The 27,217-nt window shown below is 48.0% G+C and overlaps 1 protein-coding gene across 1 annotated transcript in view; it reads left to right on the forward strand.

Moving 5' to 3' along the window:
- The window catches only part of STAB1 (stabilin 1), a 59,225-nt gene that overhangs the window by 26,280 nt on the left and 5,728 nt on the right, over positions 1-27,217 (forward strand). Inside the window, 39 exon segments of the mRNA XM_074151952.1 lie at positions 432-494; positions 1,842-1,943; positions 2,910-2,996; positions 3,362-3,473; positions 3,990-4,173; positions 4,435-4,528; positions 5,475-5,633; positions 6,499-6,594; positions 6,985-7,080; positions 7,691-7,738; positions 8,564-8,694; positions 9,072-9,183; positions 9,411-9,488; positions 9,870-9,971; positions 10,461-10,568; positions 11,082-11,213; positions 11,384-11,512; positions 12,352-12,408; positions 13,231-13,326; positions 14,440-14,635; positions 15,099-15,194; positions 16,227-16,272; positions 16,937-17,016; positions 17,404-17,529; positions 18,306-18,379; positions 18,735-18,809; positions 19,403-19,522; positions 20,519-20,566; positions 20,690-20,773; positions 21,592-21,738; positions 21,906-22,043; positions 22,687-22,746; positions 22,852-23,028; positions 23,565-23,651; positions 24,149-24,295; positions 24,455-24,520; positions 25,087-25,300; positions 25,931-26,080; positions 26,924-27,028. Coding sequence (XP_074008053.1) covers positions 432-494; positions 1,842-1,943; positions 2,910-2,996; positions 3,362-3,473; positions 3,990-4,173; positions 4,435-4,528; positions 5,475-5,633; positions 6,499-6,594; positions 6,985-7,080; positions 7,691-7,738; positions 8,564-8,694; positions 9,072-9,183; positions 9,411-9,488; positions 9,870-9,971; positions 10,461-10,568; positions 11,082-11,213; positions 11,384-11,512; positions 12,352-12,408; positions 13,231-13,326; positions 14,440-14,635; positions 15,099-15,194; positions 16,227-16,272; positions 16,937-17,016; positions 17,404-17,529; positions 18,306-18,379; positions 18,735-18,809; positions 19,403-19,522; positions 20,519-20,566; positions 20,690-20,773; positions 21,592-21,738; positions 21,906-22,043; positions 22,687-22,746; positions 22,852-23,028; positions 23,565-23,651; positions 24,149-24,295; positions 24,455-24,520; positions 25,087-25,300; positions 25,931-26,080; positions 26,924-27,028 — 4,222 coding nt within the window.

Consider the following 27,217-nt stretch of genomic DNA (forward strand, 5'->3'; position numbering starts at 1 on the left):
GGTGTCCTGTAGTCTGAATAGGAAACAGTTACTCAGTAGCTGGAGCTACAAATGCTGCGTGATATTCTCACATGAACAGTTTTGTGTACCTTATTCTAGGCACTTGCTCCCCAATTTGATCGTTCATAGGTTACTGAAGAAAGAAGATGAAGCTCTGAGTAGGTGAGAGGTACCTGATTTGGAGAGACACAGTTAATCCCAAGGGGCCAGAGGGTCCACATAACTTGCTGTTTTAGTGAGGTCTGCTGCATGGACGCTCAGAGTGTTTTCCAGCATAGCTGCATGTCTAGTGGCTGATACGCTCACAGGGTGGAGACAGACATGTTGTGATGTTTTGGAATATACTGGAAGCAGTAGCACCGTAGCGTTCTTGGCATCAGGAATGGGTTCCTTTGAGAAGATTAAGTTTTCCCCTCTTGTTTCCTTAACAGGGCTCTTGTGTGGATTGTGAGAACCTCAACAACAGTGTTTGCCCACCTGGCAGCAGAGAAATGGTAAATAATTTCTGGTTATTTCAGGAGTTTCTTCTTTGCATGATGACACAGAGACACACTGATAGACAGTTTCTAACCCAAGCCACTTTCAAATAGAGAGCTTGAAAGGCAGCCAGTAGGGAAACTTGATAGAGGTTACATGCTCCCCACATATCTATGGTCTGTGATCCCAGACTGTCACCCACTAACTGCTCTGTGCTATTTCTTATTCTGAACTCTGTTTGCTGAATCAATGGAGAGAGCTGTGAGACAAACTGGGCTAAATGAAACTGTAGACTTTTAGCACTTCTGCTCTGCCTTGGGCAGAGCTTTCCTGCTTGCATGCTGAGTCTGCCAGCTCCTCCAGACTGCCAGAACCAAGCCTGATCCCACTAGTGCCATCCAGTACTACCACTGCCTATATCATGGCCAGAGAATCACAAGCTTTCTGCACTGCAGAGGGTGAGAAACAATTTGTTCTTGGCCTGTGCTCCCTGTTGATTCAGGGATGAACAGAACTAGCTGAAGGTGGAATAGGGGGGAGGAGGCTGGGTGCTGCTGTTTGAGTTATCCCACGCTGAGTTTAGCAGAACATCAAGTTCCAGGAAATCCCCATGTGAAGGCCAGGCCCAAGATGTTGTTTGTGAAAGCCAGAGAGGTGTTCACCACTATTAACTGTTGGGTGTCTTCTGAGAGATCTGACTTTCAGGAGAACTTGCTGATGCTGTCTTGGCAAGAATGTCTGAAGCATAGCTCTGCAAAATCACTAGTCATTCATTTTCCTCTCTGATTGAGGCAGGTGAAGCCAGAATCATCTGCCCCTGCCTAATTCCATGACAGGTCACTGAGCATTGTTCCAAGGTTATTTGCAGTCCTTTCCCCTCTCTCTCACTCTCTCCATCTCACCTCTCTCCCTCTTTTTCTTTCCCTTCCTCACACTCTCATTCTCTCTCTTACGCCTGCTCTACCTCACTCTCCCTCCCTCCTGCCTTTCCCGTCATCTCCCTTCACTTTCCTGGCCTCTTTCTTACCCTCCATTTCCCCCCCCTGCCTTTTTCTCTCCCTTGTCTCTTCCCCTTCCCACCCTCCCCCACTTTGCCTGCCCTCTCCCCCTACTCTCACTCTCTCCCTTATCGTAGACACTATTACTAGAACAAAAGGGCAGCACCTTGGCTCAGTCTTAGGACTGCTGGGAGCAAGAGGAAGGCGCCATGTGCCTTTTTTCATGATAGGCATGCTATAACGGTATCTTGCTCACCTTGGCTCCTCTGTGAACTTCCTCAGCTCAGAGATAGGCATAGTTGCTCTCTGAAGCAAAAAGAGCGGAGGGGAAGGTTACAGTGCTGATGACTTGTTTTGTTTGTACAGGAACCAACACCCTACCCAAAAGAATGTGTCTACATCCACGATCCACAAGGCCTGAACGTCCTGAAGAAGGGATGCGCCAGGTACTGCAATCAAACCGTCACGGTGAGTGTGATGGAAGACCGCGTTCCTGTTGAAAGGAGCTCAGTGTTGCTCTTCCTCGTTCTTCAAGAAGAGCTCTGACTCCTTGAGCTGAGAGAGGGTTGGATGGGAGCAAAACAAAAGCTGTCCTGTGCAAAGTGCTGTCCCCAGGACCGTCACGTGAACTGGCTACCTGCTTTCTCTTTGGCGAACACAGAGACAACACTGGGTGCCAGCCTGCCGCAAATGTTAGAAAGCAGCACAGTTAAACCTGAATACAATAAATAAATAAAATAAAGCACACCAGTTACGACCAGCCAAGCTGGGGGAAGCTATGAGACAAATGGTACAGTGGTAGCTGTGGCATGTTTTCTCTGAGTGTTGCCCTGGTTTTAGCACTTCTCCCAACGGAAGCTGAGCACAGGGAAAGTTCTGTAAGCTGTGAAAATTGCATCCTGTTTATGAAACATTGTCATATGGGTTGGGAAAGTCGCTCTTAGGGAGTTTATGGACCTCACGTTTGTCTGCAGCTCCTGAGCTCTCACAGTGCCAACTGTATAGAATGATTTGTGGCTGTCTCATTAAATACTGCTGATTGTTTGTCTTGTTATTGTTCTTCCATTGTTCAGTCATCACAAGGCCTGCAATCCAGGAATGCAATCCTCAGCAAGAGTAGAGTAGGAGTAAGTGGGCCAGCACTATTAAAGAAATAAAAGCTCATAGAAAACATGAACCCTATTTGTTGAAGTCAGAGAGAGAGCAGAAAGTAGTAATTTATTCTGAGAAGAATAGGCTGTGAGCAGAAAGAGGAGTATTGTTGAAAAATAATTTAAGTGCAGGAGCTCCTAGAAACACAGATACCAAATGAGACAGTCCATTTCAGTCCATGGCTGAGAGGAGGACCAGGATTTCAGAATTATGAGGATAGGATGACTTCAGATAATTCTTGCTAAGTCACGTCATACCTTACCAATTTTGCTTTTGTTTCAGAAACCTGGTTGCTGCAAAGGATTCTTTGGTCCAGACTGCATGCCGTGCCCAGGGGGATTTTCCAGTCCATGCTATGGCCGGGGAAATGTAAGTGTGAAAGATCTTGCTGTGTTGCAATGAGCAGTTGGTACGGTGTGGTTAGAGAGTGTAGTTGTAGGTAAGTGCAATTCAGAATTTGTGCTCCAGCGCTAAGCCCACAGCGGTGCCAGCAGAAGATCCAGGGACAATGACACGTTTCGGTGGGTTTTCTATCTTGAGCTCTAATGTGAATCATGTCATGGCTGTTGGGGACAGCTCTGGCTATGTGGGATTTTGTATTACTACCACCACTCTTCAAAGTCCTGTTCTTTACTGCAAGTATCGAAGTACCTTTGACAGATATCAACGCCTTGACTTTTCCTTGGTTCCCTGAGTTTCAAGCACTTTGGTTTTCTTTTTTGTTTTCCTTCCAGTGCAGCGATGGCATACAAGGGAATGGCAACTGCCACTGCTTTGAAGGTTTCAAAGGAATAGCCTGCCACATCTGTTCAAACCCAAACAAGCATGGCGAGAACTGTGATGAAGGTTGGTAATTCTGATAGAGAGACTAGAGGAAAATGTAGGGCAAGGATATAGTCCTGGTTCGTGTGTCCTGGATTCCCTTCTGGCAAGACCGGCATCGTGGAAGAAGTGATGGAATTGTCATCAGGGGTGTTCTTTCAAACAACAGTGGAGAAAACATGGCTGATATGGCAGTGGTGGATGGGGGTCTTGGAAACATCAGCCAAATTTAGGTGTGAAACTTTGATTTAGATTTCTTCTGCTAGGAAAGAAAAGACAGTTGGCAAGGACCTTGAGCTTGATAGCCTGTCCTTACAGCTTATAAAAAACATGGACCCAGGCAGTCACAGGATCTGTTCTGATCCTGTTTTGAGTTATGATGGATGTCTCTCAGCAGGTGTCCCTCTGTCAAGAACAAATGGGATGATCATTTGGTGTCACAAGAGGTTGTGAAGGACAGTTGGGAATCTACAAAATGCCATCACTGTGGTGGATTCTGGACTTTTTGTAGTTACTGACCTTACTTCATGCATTTGACAGATTGTGGCTGTGTCCATGGTGTCTGTGACAACAGGCCTGGCAGCGGTGGTGTGTGTCAGTCCTGGTCCTGTAAGGAAGGCTATAGTGGGAAGTTCTGTGACAAGACATCCAAGAACTGTGGCCCAGATGGGCTGTCCCAGTACTGCCACCAGAACGCTGTCTGCAGCCTCAATGACACAGCAAGGTCAGTCTTTCTGGCATACACATTCAGGTGGGCACAGTGTCATCATACAGGCACACAGCGGTTGTGAGCCTGCCAGCCCTGTAATTGTGTATATATTTCTGCGTACTTAGTGCACAAGATTGTTTGAGTAATGCAGCCAACCTGCTAGAAATCAAAGTCAGGTTCTTGCCTGCTTGAGAGGCTCAAACTGCCTTTTTGCTCCCTGCTGGCTTTCAGAAGGACCTGCTCTATCTGTTTCCCTTTTGTGCTTATACTTTTAAGGTGCATTTGCATGGATGGATACGAAGGTGATGGCTTTTCCTGCCAGCCCATCGACGTGTGCAGTCAGCCAGAACGAGGAGGCTGTTCGCAGAATGTAAGTGGGGTCAGGCTGTCAAAGCGTGGAGAATCAGCTCATATCAATCAGAGCAGAGATCCAGGACTCCTGGGACTGTTACACGTTTTATGTGCTAACTTTCCCTGGCTGTAAGGTGGGGTGGAATAACAGGTAGCTTGACACAGTCATTGTAAGGCTGTCAATCATTTGGGTTGGTGCCAAAATGCAACACCTCAGGGAGAGTTTGGATGGTTTGCACGAGATATTTTGGCAGCACAGAGATCGGCTGTACAGATAATTTTTGGTTTGTATTGATTTTCCCCTCAAGGTCTTCTAATGTGTGTTAGTTTCTCTGTTGCTATGTTCAGGCTGTAGCTTAGTTGTGAGCTCCAGCTCATATTTCTAGTAACCATCAGCTCTACATTATTATCCCTTCAATGCTACATTATTATCCTTAGTATAGAACTGTAGTGCTTTATAGTGGAAATTACTGCCAAATGGTCAGACTTCATCATAATTCAGACCCCTCAGTGAGAGGAACACATTGGGCCATGTAGAAGAAAATAGGATGGCACAAAGTATCAAAGAAGGTCTTTCCTAAGAAAGATCTGCCTCTGCCCTTCATCACTGATTCCATCCCCTGTGTGCAGGCAGGAGATTGTGCTCCTCCTCTTCAGGGAATATTTCTTCTGTAATGAAAAAACTTTACAGGATGGTAGAGAATGCCCTGGGAGTTGTGAGCCACCCTAGACACAAGTGTCTGCCTCTCTGAAAACACTAAATGTTTCCAGAATCACTTTATTATGAAGTTGTCTAGGACTTTTTCTGGAGAAGATGCTTCCACTCCCCACCCCCAGTGCTGGAATTGGAATTGGTTCATTCAGAAACTCTACAGTCTGATGAAGGAGATTTGTTGCTGTATTTGTACTGCAGTCCTTCCTTTCTTTTGCTGAGTGTAATTCTTTTTCTCCCCTTTCTCCTGGAGGCCCTGTGCACCAGTACAGGCCCGGGCACCGCCACCTGCCAGTGCAACACAGGCTGGACCGGGGACGGGAAGGCCTGCGTGGCTATCGACAACTGCATGCTGGAGAGCAGAGGGAACTGTCACATCAATGCCGACTGCATTTATGTTGGCCCTGGCCAGGTATGATTAATGCTAAGCAGTCTAATGGTGGACTTAACATTTCCTAAGCTGCTCTGAGATGGCCTGGGATTGCCAGAGGTAGAAATTGGGCTAGTCAGCAGCAAAGCCTGCTTGTCTGCTGACAGAGACACTGGCTGCAGCTAAAAACACAGTGTGCTTGCATGAGGTGAGATGCACTGATGGGTTTGAGGCTGCTGCTCTACTCTGAAAATTTTATGCAGCAAAGAGGCTACACTCCATAATACTGCTTGGCATAAGATATCAGTTGCTGTGTCCTTCTTGTTCCCAGATCACAGCATTTTCTCTGGGCAATACTAAAATATACAGAAAAGCATGTACAGCTGAGCCAACAGTCAGGCATCTTGAGGTGGGAGGAAGGCACACACAGGAGAGGTGGCTTCTCAGGGTGCTGCTTCTCAAGATGCTTCTCCCCACTGAGCCAGGGCAGCATTGGACGTTGTGCTGAGAAAAGGTGCCAAATCTTTAGCAGATTTTAGTGAGGGGAGATGTGCAAGCACTCTCCTAGCTATCTTGAAAGCAGAAAGCTTTCTCTTTCTCCCATTCACTAAGTCTGTGACATTCCCTCAAAAGCTAGAAATAAAGATGGAAACCATCATCTTCAAGTGACCCTCCCACAGCCAAGCAGTGCAAGGGATCAATGCACTTGAGTAAGCAAGCAGTATGTGTGCTGTCATAGAGAATGGTGCCCTGCTGAGGAAATATCTCCACATTTCCAGGTCTTGAGGGCCAGGAAGAAAACTTGGGAAAATAAATTAAGAATAGTTTTGCTGCCTTAGGCTTCTTTTGGGTAGCAAATGAGGACACTCTGACACGTTCATAAAATTGAAATGTCTCTTTCTTGCAGAGCAAGTGTGTCTGCAAGAAAGGTTATGCTGGCGATGGCCACAACTGTGATGCAATCAACCCATGCCTCATGGACAATGGTGGCTGCCATGACTTGGTGAGTAGCTAAAGTGCTTTCCCAAGCCTGACATGCCAGTGGAGGTTCCTCTGCTCCCTGACAGAGGTTTTGCAGCCACAACATCAAGATAATTGCAATAATTTACATCACATTATCTTATTGGCATGCCACTGAGGTGTTGTAAAGTTTTGGTCTTTGATTTACCCAGGTAGATCCTCTGATTTTTGTGAGTTCACACAACCAAAGTCATCACCTAGGCTTTGCTGCATGAGGTATAAATTCAGTGCCACCATAAAGGCAACAAGAGGAAGGTGCTTGTGTGTTTTCCTTTAGCCCAGACCATGGGAGGCCAGAATTCAATTCCTAGGTAGGTGTAGCACTGCATAACCAGTGTTTGCTCTCTAATTTCTCTTTTCCTTTTATTTGCAGGCTATGTGTGTACCCCTTGGAGGAGGAGAGAGATCCTGTGCTTGCCCTCAAGGCTTCATGGGGGATGGCATGACATGCTACGGGGACATTCTAAAAGTGAGTAAAAAGTAAACATCTGAGGTCATCTTGAGACTGGAGAGAAATGGCTCTGCATTTACTTTCCTTTTCTCTGTTACCTGAGTTGACTCCCCCTCCCAGCACCAGCCTGCCAGCAGAGCACATGTATCTTTCTGCCCAAGACCACAGAGACAGAACTGATGCCAAGGCCAATGTGTTCATGAAACCATTGGCAGTAATTTCTAAGCTGCTTCACCCCTCTCTGTTCTCAGCAATAAGTCATCTTTTTGTTGTTTGGAAAGTTTTTCAGGTCAGAGCTGCTAGGCCCATTTTCTGTCACTAGAAAAATCAAATGCCATTGTGGATTCAATTCTTGTCCCTGGTAAACATAAGCAATTGCGGATGAGTTGAAAAGAGTTTGTTTATTTGGGAATATTTTTTTTTTAATGGCTGGAGTGTGGTTTTAGGAGTGTCCATCCCTCTCCATGATACACACTGCCTGTAATGGTTGTAAGGTGAGAGAGGAGTGTCTAAGTCATTATTGCCAGGTTTGATACTGCAAAGGGCTCCTTTCCCCCATCCTGAGTCTCCCAGCCCTGCAACCCCAGTGCTCACCAGGGGTAACCCTCCTGTTGTTTCTGTTTGAAAGGAGCTGGCCAGGAATTCCCACTTCGCAGGCTTCTACAACTGGCTTCAGGTAAGAACAGCCATGGGATGCCCACACGGTAAGTTTTGTAGAAGTGGAGTGCCTGTGAACACTGCTGTTAGCGAAAGAGCATCTCTGTTTATCTTTTCCATTAGAGGAGAACAAAACAACAGCAAAGGAGAAATTGTTAGAGAGCAGGCATGTAAGAGAAGCTCTGGAGTCTGTGGTAGAGTGAGGGTTGTGGGGGTGTTTTGGGGGCCTTGTTTCTAACACCAGAGGAAGCTGGGGCTGTGTTACACTTAATTTTCATGGTTGTATCATTTGAACTGCTGGCCATCATAAAATAGCACAGAAGGGAAAGAAAAAGGGGTAGCATTATCATAGCTATTTTTCAGAAGAGCACGCTTTGAGTAGTTAGACTGTATGTTTGTTCTTTTTCTTGTTACTGCTTCCCTGTCTCCAGTGTGGCAGAACAGAGAGACAGACTACAGCAAATCTGTGGAAGCATCTAACTGAGCTTTAGCTTACCTGTCCTGCTGCATACATTGCTTTTGTCAGCAATAATCTTGTTGCCTCCCCCAAAACTGGTGTTGAGGGTTCAGAAAGGATTTATGGATATGATTTGAATGGGTTTCAAGATTAATTGAAATACAAAAGAGGGGCTTAAAGCAGCAGGTTTTCCCTTGGCAAGCAGGTGCCACCTGTTTTGGCTAAACCATCTGTGGCATTCATTGAATGTCAACAGCACCTACCTGCCACATGAGGAGACCCTGCTGCGCTGCTGGAGTGTACACAGGATGACTGTTGATTATATTTTGCAGTGTAGATGTGACACTGGCATGTCTTATTTGTTCATTTTTGTGCTTTGGACAACAGAAATCTCTCTTCAGCATCCCAGCAGGAGCCAATGTCACTGTCCTGGTGCCATCAGAGGATGCTATCAAAAACTTGAGCAAGACTGAGAAAGATTTTTGGTTGACCCCCTACATGCTGCCATTTTTAGTCAGGTACGAGGAGACTCCTGCCTTTGCTTTATTTTGCCAAACAACAGCAACAAAGCCATGAGCTGGATTTCTGCTTGTATAAGACCAATAAAGAGTTATCTTTTGATAAATATAGAAACAAGATTAAGTACCTAGCAGGCAAAGAATATAGTAGGCATTTAAAACGTAACAGACCACAGGCTATGGGAAGTGGGTTTATTTTTCATGTACTTGCAGAGATTTTCTTTGTCGTATGATGAATATGGCATCAGGACAAGTAATTCCCTCCATCATTCTCTCTGCATGCTTAAATACTTCATGTGAGAGACATGAATGTTGGGTGGTATGGTCTTATCTCCCTGTGCCCTAATATTTTCTTTACCTGCCTTTCTTCCCATCAGGGCCCACTTTCTTCAAGGCATCTTCACTGATGAAAAGCTCAAAGCATATGACAGGCCAGAATTACCCACCCTTAACCCACAGACCAGATGGCAGATAAGCACCAAGAGCGGCGTAAGGATTTCTGACATAATGCACATCTACCAGGGTCAAATTCAGCTGCTCAAGAGCTGCTATATCCCACGGGGAGCCTGGATGGGACACTGATGCCCTCAAACTCAGACATCTTTCAAAAATTGTACCCAGATTAGTCACGCACAACCTTGAATGAACAATATATTTGTTTTGAACTTCTTTGGCAATTTCTAATCCTTTTCCTTCTCCCTCTGATACTTTTTCAGGTGTTAACCATCCAAAATGCGAGTATAGTTGTCAGTGACATCCCTGCCAGCAATGGCATTATTCATATCCTCAGTAAGGTACGTCGGTACATGCGATACTGGGAAACGCTGCAGTTGTTGTAGCAGGTTTGTGTTGCAGCATCTCTGGTGGGGCCAAAGAGGAATGCATGTCTGGACAGTTAGGAAGAGATATAATGGCAAGGATATATTTGGTTGTCACAAGGTTCTGACAGATGTTTCCTGTGCAACAGCATTTAATGTTTAAAATATTTGTCTCCAGGACAAGCAGGAGGGGAGTTCCTCTTCTCTTGGCTGACAGAAGAAGAGTTAAGGCTATTGCAGAATTGTGTGAAATGAGGCCACTTCTAAGTGCCTTTCTTGCAAGCAGGCCAGAAGTCTAATGTGATTTCCCCCACAGCCCCTTGCCCAACCTTATTTATGAACTCACTTTTTCCACAGGTTTTATTTCCGCCTTCAGCAGATATTCCACCAAGTCCTCCAGGTCTGCAAAACCAGCTCGAGACAGTTGCCTCATTCAGCACGTTCAAGGAGTTGCTAGAGGTAAGCAGTTAAGTGAGCACCACAGTTGCTGTCAGAACTGTCTTTTGAGCAAATGTTCACCTTATCTTATACTGGTTGACCAAAATTTGGGCTGCCTGGTGAGAAAAGGGAGACCGTTTGTTTCCTGCCATTCATGAGGGATCTTCTAGGAAAACTCTTTTGAGCAGCCAAAGAGTTACAAAATTACAGTTAGATCTCTATGTCACTGGCATGTTATTACAGTGGAAGACGACCTGTCTACCACAGGTGCTGTCATCCTTGTACAGGGCAGAGAAACCTAGAGAAGAATGAAGGCTGGTTCATAACTGAGAAGCTGTATTTATGTCAGCCCAGGAGGTGGAGCAAGCAATTAGACATGTGTGTCTAAGTAGAAGTTGTATATCCCATTTTTCAAGCATTTCCTCTAGCACTCTTACCTTTGTAATTGATTTCATGTGTGGTTTGTTCTTTAGTGTAATTGCTAATGTTACTGTTTTAACATTTTTTTAGAAATACCAGCTCATTGGAAAAATCGAGTCCTCTGAAAAATATACAGTTTTTATTCCTGGAAATAATTCCATTGAGGAGTACTGCCTTGCTGCCAATGTGACACAGTTGGTAAGCTCACTGCTTGCTTACAGTTTGAATATGTATTGCAGTAAGTGCAGGGACATGTACACTGCCAGATCATAAACTTGAGTTCAGTGGATTTGAGCATGGAGAGGAGAAGCATATCTGATGCTAAAAGCTAGGAGGAAACATGGCAGAGAGAGTTGAGAGGGTTTCCTGGGGTGTTGCAATGGGATCTGAAAAGAATATTTGGACTCCAAATGCAAATTTCTGAGTAGATTTGAGTGTGGATAGATAGAAGAGCATGTTCCTCTTTCTGACTGGCTGTGGCATATCTGTGGCAATTTTGAATCTTGTGAAAGGTTCCAAAAAACATTTTTTACTTCATCCAGTAACAGACATCAGATTTGATCCGTCATCTGTGTTAGGGAGTTACTGGGCTCTGTGGACTTAATTAGCTGTTACAGATTGCTTAGGAACTCTTCTCACGCCATACCTCTGACTGAATTGTTGTCTAGGAAGTCAAAAGAGTCCTAACATCTGTGCTTTTTGTGGATTTAGGACAACGAGACAGTGCAGTACCACGTCGTATTGGGAGAGAAGCTCTTGCCTATGGACTTGAGAAGTGGAATCCATAAGAACAGCATGTTAGGGCTCTCCTACTGGCTAATGTTTTATCAAAACAATACCCAGGTAAGGAGGGAAGACTGTTCTGCCATTTTTGGATCTGGCTAGACCTATCACTTTCTAAGGCTGGTGGCTGGATACACCCTTACAGTTTGCCTACAGCTGTTTGTCTGACAAGCAATCCATGCAAAAGGAGTTGAAGGTTATTGTCTCAGCCATTTCCTTCTCCTTTGCAGAAGTTTGTCAATAATATTCCTTTGGATGGAAAATTTCTTGAGACGAAGAATGGCATGTTGATCGGGGTTTCACAGGTCCTCCAGATACAGAAGAACCGTTGCACTGCCAATACCACCACCATACAAAAGGTAACAATGATTACCAAGGAACTGACCACCATTTCACAGGGTTTCTTCACCTGCCGAACCAAACTGATGAGTGGCAGACAACCTACCTTGTCCCTTCCACATGGATGAGACAGTAGCTTGTGGTCTGACCCCAGATGAGCATCATGGAGACTTGGCACCTCCTGGCCTCGGACTCTGTACTTCTAATGCAGCAGATCTGCAGCTCTTGTGCAGATCACATTCAGTTCACTTGCTGGGGCTCGCTCATAGTGCCAGCTGTGGGACAGGCTGGTGCAGGGACTCCCAGATAGTTGTGGAAGGAGAATCCAGCCCAATTCTTGCATGGCATGACCACAAACTCCCCTAGGAAATGCTGTGATCTGTCTGGGAGTCACAGCCAAAGTCCAGCCCACATGGATCTTGTGGCTCTTGGCCATCTGAAGATTGCAGGGTCAGACTGAGGTATGTCTGCCTTGTTACAGAAAAGAAAAAAAGTATTTGCAGCCTTGCGTGAAGGAACTCCAGGCCTACAGAAAGCCCATCCCCAGCTCAGAGACTCAGGAAAGGTGTAACGTGATCTCTTCTGGTTTGTTTTGTGTGGACTGCAGAAGTAAGACCTTGTGTACACCACTGGAGTGCAGGAATAAGACCTTGTGTGAAGTCTTTGATAGCAGCCAGGACCTGAGGGTCATGTGTCATGATTTTTCTTCTTTTGGTGTTTTAAGCCACGGAGATAAACACATCCTTGTCTTTGTCCCAGCCAGCAGCCTGTACAGCACCATTTGTAATTCAAGATTAGTGTCTTGGTGTGACGTGGGTGGAGGGCACACATGTGACTTGTCCTGTTCTCTGTGCCCTAGTCAAGATGCGGCAAGTGTGAGAAGGGGATCAAGTGTCCGCCTGGGTCAGTTCTTGTGGTGAGTCTTTGATTCATGTGACATCTCGCAGACTGTTTGCAGATAGTGCTTTGATGTCCTTTTATTGCTCTACAGATGTCATCTCGATACCTCAGAAAATATGCCCTTGAGTCCTCTGTGGCTCACTCATTAGCAAGGTTTGTAAGAGAAAGCAGAAACCAAGGGAGAGTTACTCAGGAAAAACACAAACATGAACCACAAGGCTCGTTACAGAGCTGGCACAGGCTTTGCCTGAATTTCAGGAGCCCTTGAGAGCATGTGGTGTGGGGAGTTTCCCACCTTAGAGCAGATGGGAGGAGGAGATGTCTTTTTTTCATCTTTTACTCTTTTGACATCATTACCAAGGAAAGCCAGTTTAGGAGTGCCAATGGCAATTTCCCAGTCTGGACCATTGATTTGTTCACACAGATGGGCTGTTTTTGCCTGCAGCTTGTTTGTGCGTGAGTGACAAACATTTCCAGAGAGGAAAACAACCAAACATTTCATCTCCATGCTGGCTATGAATTGCCCAGCAGCCACATCTGGCTTCTTAGGATTCATTACTTTATGCCAAAATTTTTCCCGTTACTTTTTCTCAATATTCACACTGACATGTATTCCATGGATTTAGCAGGTATTTAGACTCTGTGTGGTGACCTCACATCTCTAGATATGTCATTGGTCTTCAGCTCTGGATAGTCTAAATTTTCAGGGCTTTTCCTGTAGAATAAAAAACATTATTCCTCTGTTAGGCAAGAACACTGCCATATGTGCCAAAATGTACAATGTTTGTCTAAATGTTGTAATATCTTCTATCTGTATCGATGTTAATTATATCTGCAGGAATTGCCAGGAAGCAAGAATCTCGCTCGCTGTGAATTACGCTCTGCGGATACGGGAATACTTGGCTGCCATTTCACCTGTGCAAAAGTTTCCCTGGTAAGAAACACATTTGCCTCAGATTCATTTTGACAAAAGTAAGATGGGTATTAGAAATACAGCCATGGAAATACAGCCTATGCTGAAGTCCTGGCTGCATTTGTGCCATTGCGTAGCTGAGGCTGGGCACATCTGGGAGTTGCTCTCCATCCTGGAGATAGAGGACACTGGACTAAAAACAAACCTGCGGAAATGCCTGCACACTGATGGATTGTGGTCTGCCGCTTTGGTATTGTTGCTTTGGGTTTTGCCCTGCAGAGGAAGAGAAGGAGTTGAATGTTTGTAGTCTTGTTTCCTAAGGAAATGAGGCATGAATGATAGCATTTCGCTTGTGCATGTGCCTTCCCGAATAACTGATGACTCATTGGAGCTGAACCAAAGCAAGGAGCAGAAGGTCTTGCAGCTATTATGGCCCTTACCAGTTTTGTGAAAATGTGTGGCTGGGAGAAAACACTTGAAGAGGAAATGGTAAAAGAAAGACTTGTGCGCATTTGAGCTCCTACAGGTATTGAAGCATCTCACTGGAAAGTTTAGTGGGAGTGGAAGATTGAGGAGAAGGGAGAGAGGGAGTTGGACATACAGTACTCACATGCAGGTCTTCAGTCAGCACTTTTACCTCAATGAACACTTCTACATCCCTTCATTAGACGATGTTTCTCTTCCACTGTACTGTCCAACTTGTTCCCATCATGGTTTCCTCCCTCTGTGAGTAGATGCAGAAAGAAGTGAGAGCAGTTAAATCAGGCTTCTGAACCAAATCACCTTTTGGTAGAGCCTCTCTCTGCCCAACAGAGTGTCTTACTTGTGGGACACAGTAAGGACACAGGAAGGAGATAGACTGGATTGGCACAGGACTAAACATTTGCTTTACTCACCAAATGGCCAGTGTTGCTCAAGGGCAGCATGAACCTTTACATGAAGCTCTTGGCAACAGAGCACCCCATTTTAGGGGGTTCACTCCATCCTATCTGCACACAGCTGGCGTTTTCATGCATTGTCAGAAATTATGGCTATCACATAGTTAAAGGAATAGAGTGGCTTCCACAATAAAGCTGTACCTTGCCTGTGCTGCACAAGATGGCTCACCCCAACTTGTTCTTGTTGGTTCTCCAGAGATCTGTCTGCTGCCCGGGCTACTATGGACACATGTGCGAGATGTGCCCAGGGAAGCCAGGCTTGTGGTGCTCCGGGAATGGGGAATGCCAGGATGGCATCGAGGGCAGTGGAGAGTGCCGATGCCTGGAGGGTTTCCACGGCACTGCCTGTGAAATGTGTGAAGTGGGACGATACGGAGCTGACTGCAAATCAGGTGACACTGATGGATATTGCAGCTTGTCTCTACCATCTTGCTTGCCAGGGGAGAAAAGTGGCCACATCTCAGTTCTCAGGAGGGGTGATGGGAGGGAAGAAATGTCCCAAGACCTCTGAGACAGGCAAAAAGCTGGCAGGCCACCAACAGAGGGAAGCTTGTGAGCGTTGGTGGTCAGCCAGAGGAGTGGCTCCATTTTTCACCCTCAAACCAAGACATGACTGACGGTGTTATGCTGCTCATATTGCTGCCACCCAAACTACAGAAAGTAGAGGTGAGTGGTCTATTCCTTGGCCTTTTGGCCTAATAGCGAGGGAACAAGAGCTGATATTCCTGTGACATTTTCTTTATGGCAGTTTGATGCATTAGATTAGGAACAGAGCAGCCAGGGAAATGGCAGCAAGACTCTGCTTGTGAGACCTGGTTGGTTTGACAGTGATGAGTGTTTATATTTCCCCTGCAGAATGTGCCTGCGACAATGGCATATGTAATGATGGATTGCAAGGGGATGGGAGCTGCAAGTGTTTCCCAGGATGGAAGGGCCCTACCTGCCGAGAAAGTACGTGAGTGTGAAGGGGCCCATGGTGTAATATTGCCTTTTTGGCAGAGAAATCTGTGTTATCTGAGCAGAGTGACCACAGCTACATGTGCTTTGTGTCTCCCCAAAAGCTTAGCAGACTGTGCTAGCTCATTCCTGCACACAAGCTGAATTTGTGGTGTGACTTCCCCAACAGCCCCAGAGTTATTTGGGTGAAATTCATGTAGGTAAAAGCATATCACCTGCTTCTCTCCTCACTGAGATTTGAGACATCTCAACAACAGCCCCTTACCCTGGGAGAGAGATGGAAGCTCCCAGCCAGATTGGGATGACCACAACTCCTGTTACTTGCCTAAGAAGGTGTGGCAGGTTTTGATTTGAAGTCTCCAGAGGGCCCCAGTGTGTCTGCTGAGTTGCTTTTCTCCTCACAGATTGATTTAGGTGAGCTCAGGCCATGGTCTGCAGTTCTCAATGAATCTGTCATTGTGCGGCAAAGTAATATGTGGAAGGTGGTTGTTCCTGGAATTTGGGATTGTGATTACCATTAGGGTGGGGGATAAACTGAGTTCCTGAATACTTGCGTGTTTTAAAGGTTTGCACACAAAGACTGAATTTGTAGTGAAGTCAAATGTTTTGGGGGCACTTAGAAATGGAAATTGAGTGGAACTGTCTTATATAGTGTAAATGTAAAGCATGAAACAAGTTCATCTTTTTGTGCCAAATGGCTCTGTATGTCTGGATTAACGAGGTTTCAGTCCTTGTTTCATTCCTAGCAATCTGGAAGACATGCAGGTAGGATCAAATTGAACTGTTAGCTTAGACAGAGAACATCAAATTCACTCCATTGCAAAGTGCCAAAACATAAATCCCATGAGGTTTTCCTACTGCCACATAGGACGTGAGAGCATAACTGCTGCTGTGTCCCATCATCAATCAGGGCACCACAAGTGTGGCAGTGAGCCTGTTGCAGAGTCCTTTATTCTATGTGGCAGAAATGGCCCCAGAAAGTGCTGAATTGAAAATGCCAAGTCACGTTTGTGTTTTCTTTTGCAGTAATTGAGATTGACTTATGCAATAACACTTGCCATCAAATGGCCAAGTAAGTACAAACAAGGGGCTGGGTCATTCTCAGAAAGCCATGTGTGTTTGTATGAGTCTTACATAGAGGTCATTCTGCACTGAAGGCTTCACAGAGGGCTGGGATGAGGTGCCTGCTTGTTAAGGGTGCATAAATGTGAGATCCATCCTGGGAACTCTCTTTGGTGCTGAGCCACCATCCACTTTTCCCAAGGACTTTGAGATAAATTCTGTCCAAGCTCCTTCTGTATGTGTGGATGGGAGAAAGCAGAGACTCCAAGGTACGCCAAGTCCGGCATTATTCATGGAGCAAACCAAGCAGCCATTTACAAGCCCTTTCTGCATTGCCTGCCCCCACCAAGGAATTAAATAGGCTGATGGGCTGTGAAGCCTTCTCCATCCATTATCCGGTCTCCTGTTTTGGGGTACTAGGACCCATCCATCTCCATTGCATGGGCATGGTGAGGACACACTGTGCCAGGTGTGAAGCCTGTGCCTGGATGCCAGCTTCCCAGACAGTGTGACTTGAGTATTTGGGACTGTAAAGAAATACACAGCAGCTTCAGGCATGTTCCTCCTGTCATTGTGGTCTCTAACTTGCACATGCCAGGCTTGTATGGTGTTTCCCACCGGCCGAGCAAATCAGGAAGTGTCGTCAGTGATTGTTAATCCCTTTCTTGTTTCAGCTGCCTCAACAGTTCTGTAGATTCCCTACCTACATGCTCCTGCTCTGCTGGATACACAGGGAATGGGACCCATTGCACAGGTATGTCCAGCAAGTGTGGGCAAGGCTTGCAAACAGCTGTTGAGGCTACGCAGAGACAAGAGTTTTGTTTATAAAATAAATGGCATGATGTTACCAGGGAAAAGATCATTCAAATCCTTATCCTCTCAGCTGCCCACCATGAACACTGATTTGATAGAGTGGTTTTCTGGTCCGGACCTTTACACAGGATGCTCTTGATGTTGCTAGAGCCTGGGAGAGAGGGATAAAAAGGCAGGCAAGTGTAGCAGGGCACTTGTTATTGCTTGTGAAGAGAGATGCGCATGAATGGGTTGGTTTAGTTCTGGTATCAGAGCAGCAGTGGCAAAGATATAAAAATCTTAACTAGGTGCTCTGAGCTGATTCTGCTTCTCTTGTTTGTGGTCACAGAAATAGATCCATGCGCTATCGATCATGGTGGCTGCTCCGTACACGCTGTGTGTACTAAAGTGTCCCCAGGAGAGAGAACCTGTGTTTGTAAGGAAGGCTACGCTGGAGACGGGACACTCTGCATGGGTGAGTGTTTAGTGCATGTTTTGGTGATAGCAGTGAGACATCATCCATGCAAAGGGGAATTTCAAGCTAAAAGCGTTGAAGTTTCAGGTTAAAGTGTTGATTAACTCAATTCTCCTTTCACTCTGTTTATGCAGTGATTATTTCAAAGCCAATAATTGCTGGCTGATCTTGGTTGAACTTCGTTTTAGCTTCTTGTCAAGGTGTATGCACACATATGTGTACGTGTGTACATACATACCTGTAGGTATGTGCTCAGCATATTCCCAAATCATGGTTAGCAAAGTGGTTATCACTGTCCCAGCACAGGGCCACCCGAAAGTGGGCAGAGAGCCCACACTGCCTTTGGCACCTGAGGCTGGATGGCCTCAGACCAGTGTTTTGGTCTCAAACCAAAAGAGTCCCGAGAGGCCTTTTGCCCTGATACATACCATGGGGAGGCCCAGAGACGGAGGGTGGGGGCAGTCTCCCACAGTGGTGCTCTGAGATGAAGATGGAGCTGTGGGAGAGTCCAGTCCTCTCATATCCTTTAAAGCACACCCAAGCAGGTGTGAGATTTTCTGTGGGCAGATTTACCACAACTCAGAGACCTACATGTGCCAGGAATAGAACTTGCAGTTGTACCCTATTCCTTTGCTATCACAAGTCACTTTTCCACCAAAATGTTCCTAAGCTGGGAAGGTCCTCCCTGTTGCTTTCCCAAAACTTCTTTGGGTCACCAATTCCCAGCTGCCTTGAGCAGCCCTCAGCAATAATGTGGCCTTATTGTTTTGCTGCAGAAATTGATCTCTGTCTCGAAAGCAATGGGGGCTGCCACACCAATGCAGAGTGCATTAAAACAGGCCCAAGGAAGGTGAGTACGTAAGATGGATCTCAGGGCAACATTATTATGGAGGTTGTCACAGCTATGTAATTTTCTTAGAGACAGTCCTTTCCACGGCAGTGCGCTGCCTTGTGCTTATTACCTTCCACACAGAAAAGTTGCCTGGGAAGGGCATGAAAAGATTGCTGTTTCCTTGAAAGTAGATGCCTTCTGTTGGCCAGCAGCTGGAGGCAGCCTTGTGTGTGTTATATTTATTGTTGACGCTAGCACGGTTATTCATGAATTTAGTGATGGGTGCTATACCACATGCTTTCCATCCAGCTTGGCCATTGTGTGTTTTATTTTGGGGCCCAAGTTTCAGACTGAGCATCTGTTCTCCCTCCAGGTTGCCTGCAACTGTCTTCCTGGTTACAGTGGGGATGGCGTGAGCCAGTGCAACCCCATCAATTTGTGTGAACAGGTATGTCTGCATTTTGCTGTTACCAGAGGTGAAGGTCACAGCCTTGAAGCATTCCTTTCTCCCAACAGTTAGCAGAAAGAGCAGGGTTAGCCTGCTTGTTTAGAGCTGCCTGTCTTGCCTTTTCACATACTGAAGGGGTTTCCTGGTGTGTTTGGCTTCCGTTGCTTCTCACAATAACCTGCAAGTATGTCGGCCACCTGGCACCCCCTCTTGTGGGAGAAGCAGCGTCAAAACAGCAACGTAGGGTTGGAGGCATGTGGGCTTGTTTCTCTGCATCCAGTTTGTGTGGAACATGCTCAAAAGCTTGAGTAACCTGTGCTTGCGGCATTGCTGCCATGTCAAAATGTCTCTCTGAATCATGGATTTTGCCATCACTCTGGGTTCTAAAGTAAGATGTGAAAATCTTATTTCATGGGTTTGGTGCTGAAAAGCCCTTGAGGATTTGGGTGAGGTTTATTCTAAGGTACTAGACAGATGGGAGGAATGGTTTCCTTTCCGCTGGGCTGGATGTAGTTAGCAGCTCCTGCATGCAAGTGGCTGATCAAATTGTTGGTGATGCCTCTCCAACAAAAGCTTTTCACTTTTCTTGCCAGAACAATGGAGGCTGTAGTCCATTTGGGCTCTGCAAGTACACGGGCCCTGGCACTCGAAACTGCTCCTGCTCTTGGTACAGTGTCGGAGATGGCTTCACCTGCCATGGCAAAGTGTATCAGGTAAGAAGCATGAGCAGCATCTTTTGTGTTGGACCTCTTGCCCTGCAGCAAATCACTCCCTCCCCTCCAAGTGTAAGCTGCAGGTGAGCAGATCTGTAGTGTCATACCACACGTGTGTGGTGTAGGAATGGAGACAGGGAATCTATCCATAAATTTGTGTATTTGATGTGAGAATTACAGTAAAGAGACTTTGCTCCAAAGGGAGTCATGATATATACACATTGCTGCTCTGTCAGCAACATTGGCTGTACCTCCAGGGTGCTGTTTTCTTAATGATAAGCAAATGGGAGTAATTTTTTTTTCCCAAGGGGACCTACTTCTCCCAGTCTGTGAGATTGGGGCAGGTGTCCCCTGTGGCAATGCCAGGACTTGAGATCCAGTCTGGAGGGCAGCAATCTATCTCTGGCTCTGTTGCCAATACAACGGCTGTCCTTGGCCAAACTGGTGTGGTGGTAGTGGCAAATAAAAGCCGTCATCCCCACAGCAGAGCAGGGAGAAAAGAGATGTAATCAGTTCTGTGGTTCTGCTCTTACTGAAAGTTAATGTGGTACGGCGAGGGAGTTTGCCCTGCCAAGCCTCTGTCTGCCACTCTGGACAGCATCCTAGAACTGGTAGTGGCAGCACAGTGGGGTTAAAGGTTTTGTGGAACACCTTTGACACACTCAAGGTGTCCCATGAGCACAGGGGCAGTTAAACCTCTGAGAGAGCTGCTGCAGAAGCAGCCAGCTTTCATCTCTCTCTCTGCTTCATCCTGCAGCATCTGTGAATGGTCCAGGCAGAGGCCACTGCCTGCTTTGTAACTCCCACATCGTCTGTGCCTGGTGCCTGCAGCACTGGCAAGGGAGGGAGGGAAAGATCACTGTGGTGTGTCAGGAGAACTGGTGTCCCATTGGGGTGGGAGAGTGACTGGGGGTGGAAGCAGCAGGTCACCATGCTGGCTGGCCAGGAGCGAGTGGAAGGGACTCTGCTAACACTAGCTCTTTCTCTTTGTTTAAGGAACTCGGAAGGATCGAAGACGCATCCGTGTTCTTTAAGATGATACTGGTTGGTGACAAACAGCTTTGTCCTTGTCTCTATGTAGTAAATCCCACTTAGGGTTTTCTGCAAAGGGTCTTGCTAACTGGAACTGTGTTTTCTGTTTCCCTTTCCGCAAATGCTCTTCTACAGGCAGAAAACATCAAGGAGCTCAGTGGGGCAGGGCCCTTCACTGTCTTTGTCCCACGGACAGATTTCATAGGAAACTCCACAACAGTAAGTGTCCTCCTATCCCAAGTGCTGTCAGGTGTTTGGCAAGCTCCAGTTGTGGCAGTGTCCCCTCTGGGGCTGTCTGCCCAGTGAACTGAAGTACAGGGGCTGCACTGCAGGGGGTTACAGACATCCCCCATTCTCCACCAGTGTAAGAGCAGAGGTTTGGGCGCTGGCCCACTGCAGAGACAATCTGGGCAGGGGTGGACATGGCTCCTGTTGTAAGGAGACCCTTACTGGAGCCCCTGCCTCATGGTCCTCAGAGGCACTGTGTCTGATTCCTTCTCTGTGCCGCAGGCTCTGTCATTCCACTTCCATTGGTCCCTTCCTTTTACTCCCAACAAGTGGGATGTTTGGGGCAAGTGGAGACCTGAGGGAGGAGAGATCCTTATTCATGACTCTGTGAACCAGGTTCTTAACCAACAGCTTTTTGGTGTTGATGTAATGCAAAATCCCAGTACCATCACTGACAAGTCCCATTGTACAGCTTCACACCACTAGTCCCAACCTTTTTCTCCCAGGCCCCCCATACACCCAATAAAGGAATAATTCCCAATGACCACATATCCCAGGTGTCGCTTCCTCAAAGCCAGTGTGGTCATTTGTCCTCCATCAAGGGACCTGAATGCTGGTTTTGTCAAACTGGTTGAAATTTCCCAAAGCTCTCAAATGGTTTTGTGCATTCACTGCATTTTGGGGGCACTGGCTTTCCTGCAGGGTCAGAGGGAACTTCAGTAATCCAGGTCTTCCTCATCAGGTCTGCCCCGCATCCCAGCAAGGCACAGTGCCCCCAGTGTGACCTCATTCTTGTTTTCTGTCCGTAGTTTGAGGAGTGGAGGAGCAGAGGTCTCCTCCGGGACCTGCTTCGCTACCACATGGTGGGTTGCCAGAAATTGCTGTCCAGTGACCTGGAATCCCAGGAGTCCCTTACGTCTTTATCTGGCCACAAAATAAAGATCACAGTGAAAGAGGTAGTTCTTTGCTGCAATTCCCTTCCCTGCCCCACTTGTCAGGCTGTCACTTTTGCTGTCATTTGAAGGCCACCGTGGTTGTAGCAAGTGACTTCCCTGGGGCCCGCAGATGGCTCACAGAGCTGTGCCGTGGGTGTGAATACCTCATCGCGTCCCTTCTCTCTCAGAATAGCATCTATCTCAATGAGGAAGCCAAAGTGGTCGTGAGTGACATCATTGGTGTGAATGGGATCATTCATTTAATCAACAAGATCCTCATTCCAAGTGACCTGGTGGACCGAAACATGTCCTCAAAGATCTCACAGGTAAGGCTAAAGCAGTGACTGTGCCCTGACAACTGCCGTAGTGAGGACAGGGCCAGGATCTTTCTCCCAGCAGCTGTGATAGGGCTGTCCCTGGTAAGCCCTCAGCCCAAGACCACATGGGGTGCTCTTCCTCCCTGCTCCTAGCTGTGAGGGCACAGGTTTGGGTAGTGAAGGTGATAGCATTTGTAGCACAGCAATATTTGGGACAGGAGCTGTGATTCATCAGTGAGGAACAGCAGTACTGGATGTAGACAGGGGGATCATGTCCTGTGCCAGCCATCACACTCCTTTTCCAGTGCAGAGCAGATCAGTCTGAAATTGCCACTGTCTCTCTGGTACTCCTGAAACAAGCACTAGGAGCTTATAGATCCTACATTTTACAAAAGATAACACATTTTCTGTACAGCACAACAGAGTGCTGAATGGCATCCCAGCTCCTGCCATAGCAGCGTCTACCCAGGATGAATCAGAGAAATGGCAGCTGCTGAATGGCAGCATTCGCCAGGCCAAATCCAGCAGCATGATTGTGATGACAGAGATAAACTTGTGTTTAGCTACTGAAGTTGTTAAGTGTTGGGTTTGCTGCTTCAGGGCCTGGAGGGGGACCTCTTAGTGACGGTTGTTTGCTTTCTTCCCTCTGCAGCAAAATATCACGGAGGTGGCAGAGGCCTTTGGGTACACCATTTATAGCAAGCTGCTGCAGGTGGGTGACCTGACTCCTGCTGCTCTCTGGGGAGGTGGTGTGTACACGGGCATGTTCAGTCTTGGCTTGTGGCTTTTTCTTTGTATTTCCTCTTATCTCGGACAGGATGCGGAGCTGCTGCCACTGGTTAGTGACCCTCTGCATAGACCGTTCACCATGCTGTGGCCCACAGATGCTGCATTTAACGCCCTCTCGGAGAAAAGGCAGAAGTGGCTCTACCACAGAGAGCATCGGGATGTGCTGGCCTCCTACCTCAAAGCACACATGATCCGGGCCACAAAGGTAAATGTGACAACAGGCTCATACCTCCTGAGGCCACATGTGGTGCCACCACCTGCCTATGGTTACACCAGAGCGACCTTGCCAAATATTTTGCTGCTGTAGAACACACAGCATATTAGTTGTCTTGAGAAGACCCAAAGCTGCTTGAGCATTTTAGGCAACTACCGCTTCATTGAGAACCTGTGGTGCAGCGTGGCTGAGTTGAAACCTCTGTCATCAGCTTCCTGGGGAGTCCACATCCCCGCCAAAGCGTCAACGCAGGAACAGTATCTTGTCTATAGGGTTGATGAACAAGGGAAGTCCAGCTGGACAAAACCAGGGTCTGGTCATGCACACTGGTCTCTCACTGTTCAGGAATCTGGGACCAACCCAGCATAGTTACACTGTTCCACCCACACCAGCTTCACATGCTGCCACATCACACCCCCTCTCAGTGCGGCAGCTGAGCCCTGTCCTCACCGGGCAGCATCCCGTTAGAAGTATGAACTGCCGGTTCTGCATGTCTCTCCCTTCACATTCTTCTTTTTCGCTCTTAGATTGTGGCTGGTAACGTGCCCCAAATCGAATCCATACGGACCATGCACAGCTCCACCGTCTCATTCAGCTGCAGCAAAACCCACGTGGTGAGTGATGGCGACGTTGGGCTTGGCTTTCCGCTGAGCAACTGTCCTTGGGCATTGTCACAGGGCAACTGATGCTTTGTGTTGGTCACCGGCAGGAAGCGAACACAGAGTTGGGGTGCTTGCAGGCTGAGACACCCCATTCCCCTGGCTACAGCTGGGCCTGTGGAGAGGTTCAAGACTCTGTGGCCAGCTGGCAGGAAAGTGTGGAGGCACGTGGTACCTGCACATGAGCTTCTTGATGACCAGGTTGCAAAGCAATCCACATGGTGCCATGACCTTTACAGAGCATGAGTTGCATGGACAGAGGCCATTGCTTAGTTTTCATGGCCTTGAAAAGTGGCAATCGGGAAGTGTGGTCAAGGATGTGAGCACAGAGATTTTTGTAGAGTTCTTGGGGTGATTGAGAAGTCATGGCAGCCAAATAGGGCAACTTTTGTGGTGGTGCAGCCAGTATGTATGATGTACCAGGATCAGAAGTTGATTTTTTCCTCTGGTAGGGGGAGCTTCTGGTGGGGAATGGCGATGCCACCATCATCCAGAGGCACATGGAATTCAACGGGGGCATTGCTTATGGCATCGATAGGCTGTTGGAGCCACCGGATCTGGGATCTCGTTGTGATGAGTTCACCTTTGTTGAGCTGCAGGTGAGCTTGTGATGAGGCCAATAAGGAACTGTTGAGCCCCATTCCTGGAAAGAGGAATGTTGGGAGGACTTGTTGCTCTTCCTCAGCAAAGCTCTGAGCAGCCGAGAGAGGCAGAAGCACATATTGAGTTGTTGTGGGGTTTCTTTCTCTTCTCCACAGGGATCTACGGAGAGCTGCGGACTCTGTGGCTTTGAGCCACCCTGCCCTGCTGGCTCCGTTCAACGGGTAAAGCTCACAGTTTTGTCACCAAGGTGGCTCATTAGGGGCTGATGACAATACCCACACACCCCTCATGTTTTAGCAGCAAAATGCAGGCACACCTGCATGTGGTGAGTCCCTTAGCTCAGTCACGTTGTCCATGCCTTGCCCCAAGTCATGCCATCCTGTAGGGCAGGAGCTGGGCTGAGCAACACAGGGTCAGGGGTTCCAAGGGTCTTTGCTTAGTGGGTGACAGTGGCTGCAGGGGTCCCTGCAGCAGCACTGGGGGCTTCTCTGGGTGCTTTATAGCAAAAGAGCTGGGCCTGGCCACTGGAGATGGACCAGGGATCAGATGGTGAGCAGCCTTGGGGGACAGTGATTGTACCCCATTCTCACTGCATCACCCGTTATCTCTCTGCTGGGCTCCTGGCATGTCCCTGAGGTACCTCAGTGGTTCCTCTGTCACCAGCCCTATCGCATGTTAGGAAGTCTCAATTACTTGTCACAAAATTGACTGAGTGGCACAAGAAAAGTCAAGGTGAGACGTCAGTGACCAATGTGGCAAACTCTGTGTTTTGCCTGTCTCCTCGCAGGGGGGAACCAGGCGCTGCTACTATTATGGAAACCAGCTGCTGAGAAACACTTTTCTGTTTCACCGCAACTCCCTGTTGCGGCCGCCCTCTCCGTGGGACTTCAGAAGACACTTCTCTTCCAGGGGGCCTCTGAAACGAGGCTGCAAGAGGAGCTGCGTTTCCACCCAGTGGGTCCCTCAGTGCTGTGCAAACCACTATGGCCGTGACTGTTGGGGTAAGGAGCCATGTGACCCTTCCCCACCCTTTCTCTTGTGGGAAGGTGGCATTTCTGGTTTAGCACAGGTGTCGGTGTCCATGAATGTGCTTCCCCACAAGGAAGGGTGGGCAAAACCCCAGGCAGGGAGCCCCAGTCTATAGAGGGCACAGGGAACGATCCCCTGGTGTGGATGGTATAACAGGGAATTCCGTTTCCTTGGAGAAACCTGTGTCTGTGTGGAGAGCCCTGTGCACAGGGCTGTGGGGGGTGGTTGTCAGACATGTCACTCACCCCTAGATGTTGCTGATGCTCAACCATCCCCTGGCATCTGCCCTCTGTGCTTTGTGCGTGGGCAGCTTTCACATCCCTGGATGAGTCTGCTGCCAGGTTGGCACGGGGCGGACCAGCACAAACTCAGCACGTTGCAGCAGAGGGTCATCCCAGGCTGGAAGCTATGCCAAATTTGTCCCTCTTTCCCCCATTCCTAAGGTTTATTGTCACGGGATGTCCCCAGCACTCACTCCCAGGACTGCTGAGCAGGCTCTGTGGTCCAAGCACCCCATAAATGGCAGCTCACATGGCACCAGGCTCCCCTCCAGCACAGGGTCCCTTTGTCACCACAGCCTCACTAAGGTGCCCCATTTGCAGCGTGCCCGGGAGGGCTGGAGGCGCCGTGCAGTAACCGTGGTACCTGTGATGACAAAATCGGTGGCTCAGGGAGGTGCAACTGCAGCCAGGCTTTCATCGGGACCAGCTGTGAGCTGTGCGCGCCGGGCAGATACGGGCCAGACTGCCGAGGTAAGACTCCTTCCACCGGTGAGGTGGCAGCAACGCAGGGGGTTTGTGCGGAGGTGGCTGCAGCACGTGGTGCTACTCAAAGAGGGGGTGGGTGCTGGGCTGACCTCTTTGCAGCTTACAGCTCGGGAACCGGTGCTGCCACGTACACTTCGGTCCCAATAATGCTCAGGACAGACCTCTGGGGCTGGGGACATCCCTCCGTGGGCTCTCGGCAGGACAGCTCTTCCAGCTGTAGTCTGAGAAGGTTGGCTGGCACCATGCCAGGAGCCACACTACCGATGGCCTCACTTCTGTGCTGAGGTCAAAGACTCCTTCTCATTTGTCACACACAGCTGAGAGCCCCAGCCTGGCAGAAAGTGTTATGTCATATTTTGGGCTGGGGACTGGGGGACAAATCCGTAAGTCGTGATGAACTCTGTACAGAAAGAGCATCTCCTGGGACATGCTGAGCAAGGGACCTGTGCTCCTGTGAGGAAAAGGGAGTTCCCTGTTCCCCTGACCCAAGCTGGGCTTTATGGGCTCCCCAGGAACATTTTTGATGGCTGTATGGTTGCAAGGACTCAGAGTGAAAAACACATCTCTAGAAATCCCCAGGGGAGGGGAACGATGGGGGTTTGTGGGTACAGAGAGGCTTCCCCTCCTCCATGAGGGGTGCGTGTTGCAGAGGGAGGGTGGGAGGGCTGGCAGCAACAGGAAGGGATGTGTGTGTGCTGCCGCCCCTGCTGTCCTGCACTGCCCACAGAAACCCCCTTTCTGCCACGTGGCTGTCCCGCGGCCTGAGTGTGGTCCTCTGCCTGCCACCAAGGCAGATGCCGTGACAATGTTTTTATCCTTTCTTCACAGAGTGTAACTGTACCGAGAATGGTGTGTGCAATGGAGGGATGCATGGCAATGGCTTCTGCTTCTGTGCCGAGGGCTGGACTGGAGACCGGTGCGAAATCAGACTAGGTGAGGAACGACAAGCCCCACCAGCCACTACTCCCTGGAATCCAGTGCTATATGGCCACTTTCCCAGTAGCTGGATTGCTCAAGCAGCCAGTCAAAAATATCTCCAAAAAGGAGCTCTCAGTTGCAGGGCACATCCTGAGATCCGGCCCATGCTGTTGAATTTGAAGGTGATGAGACACTGGAACAGGT

This window comes from Numenius arquata, chromosome 8 (assembly GCF_964106895.1).
Source record: "Numenius arquata chromosome 8, bNumArq3.hap1.1, whole genome shotgun sequence".
NCBI lineage: Eukaryota > Metazoa > Chordata > Aves > Charadriiformes > Scolopacidae > Numenius > Numenius arquata.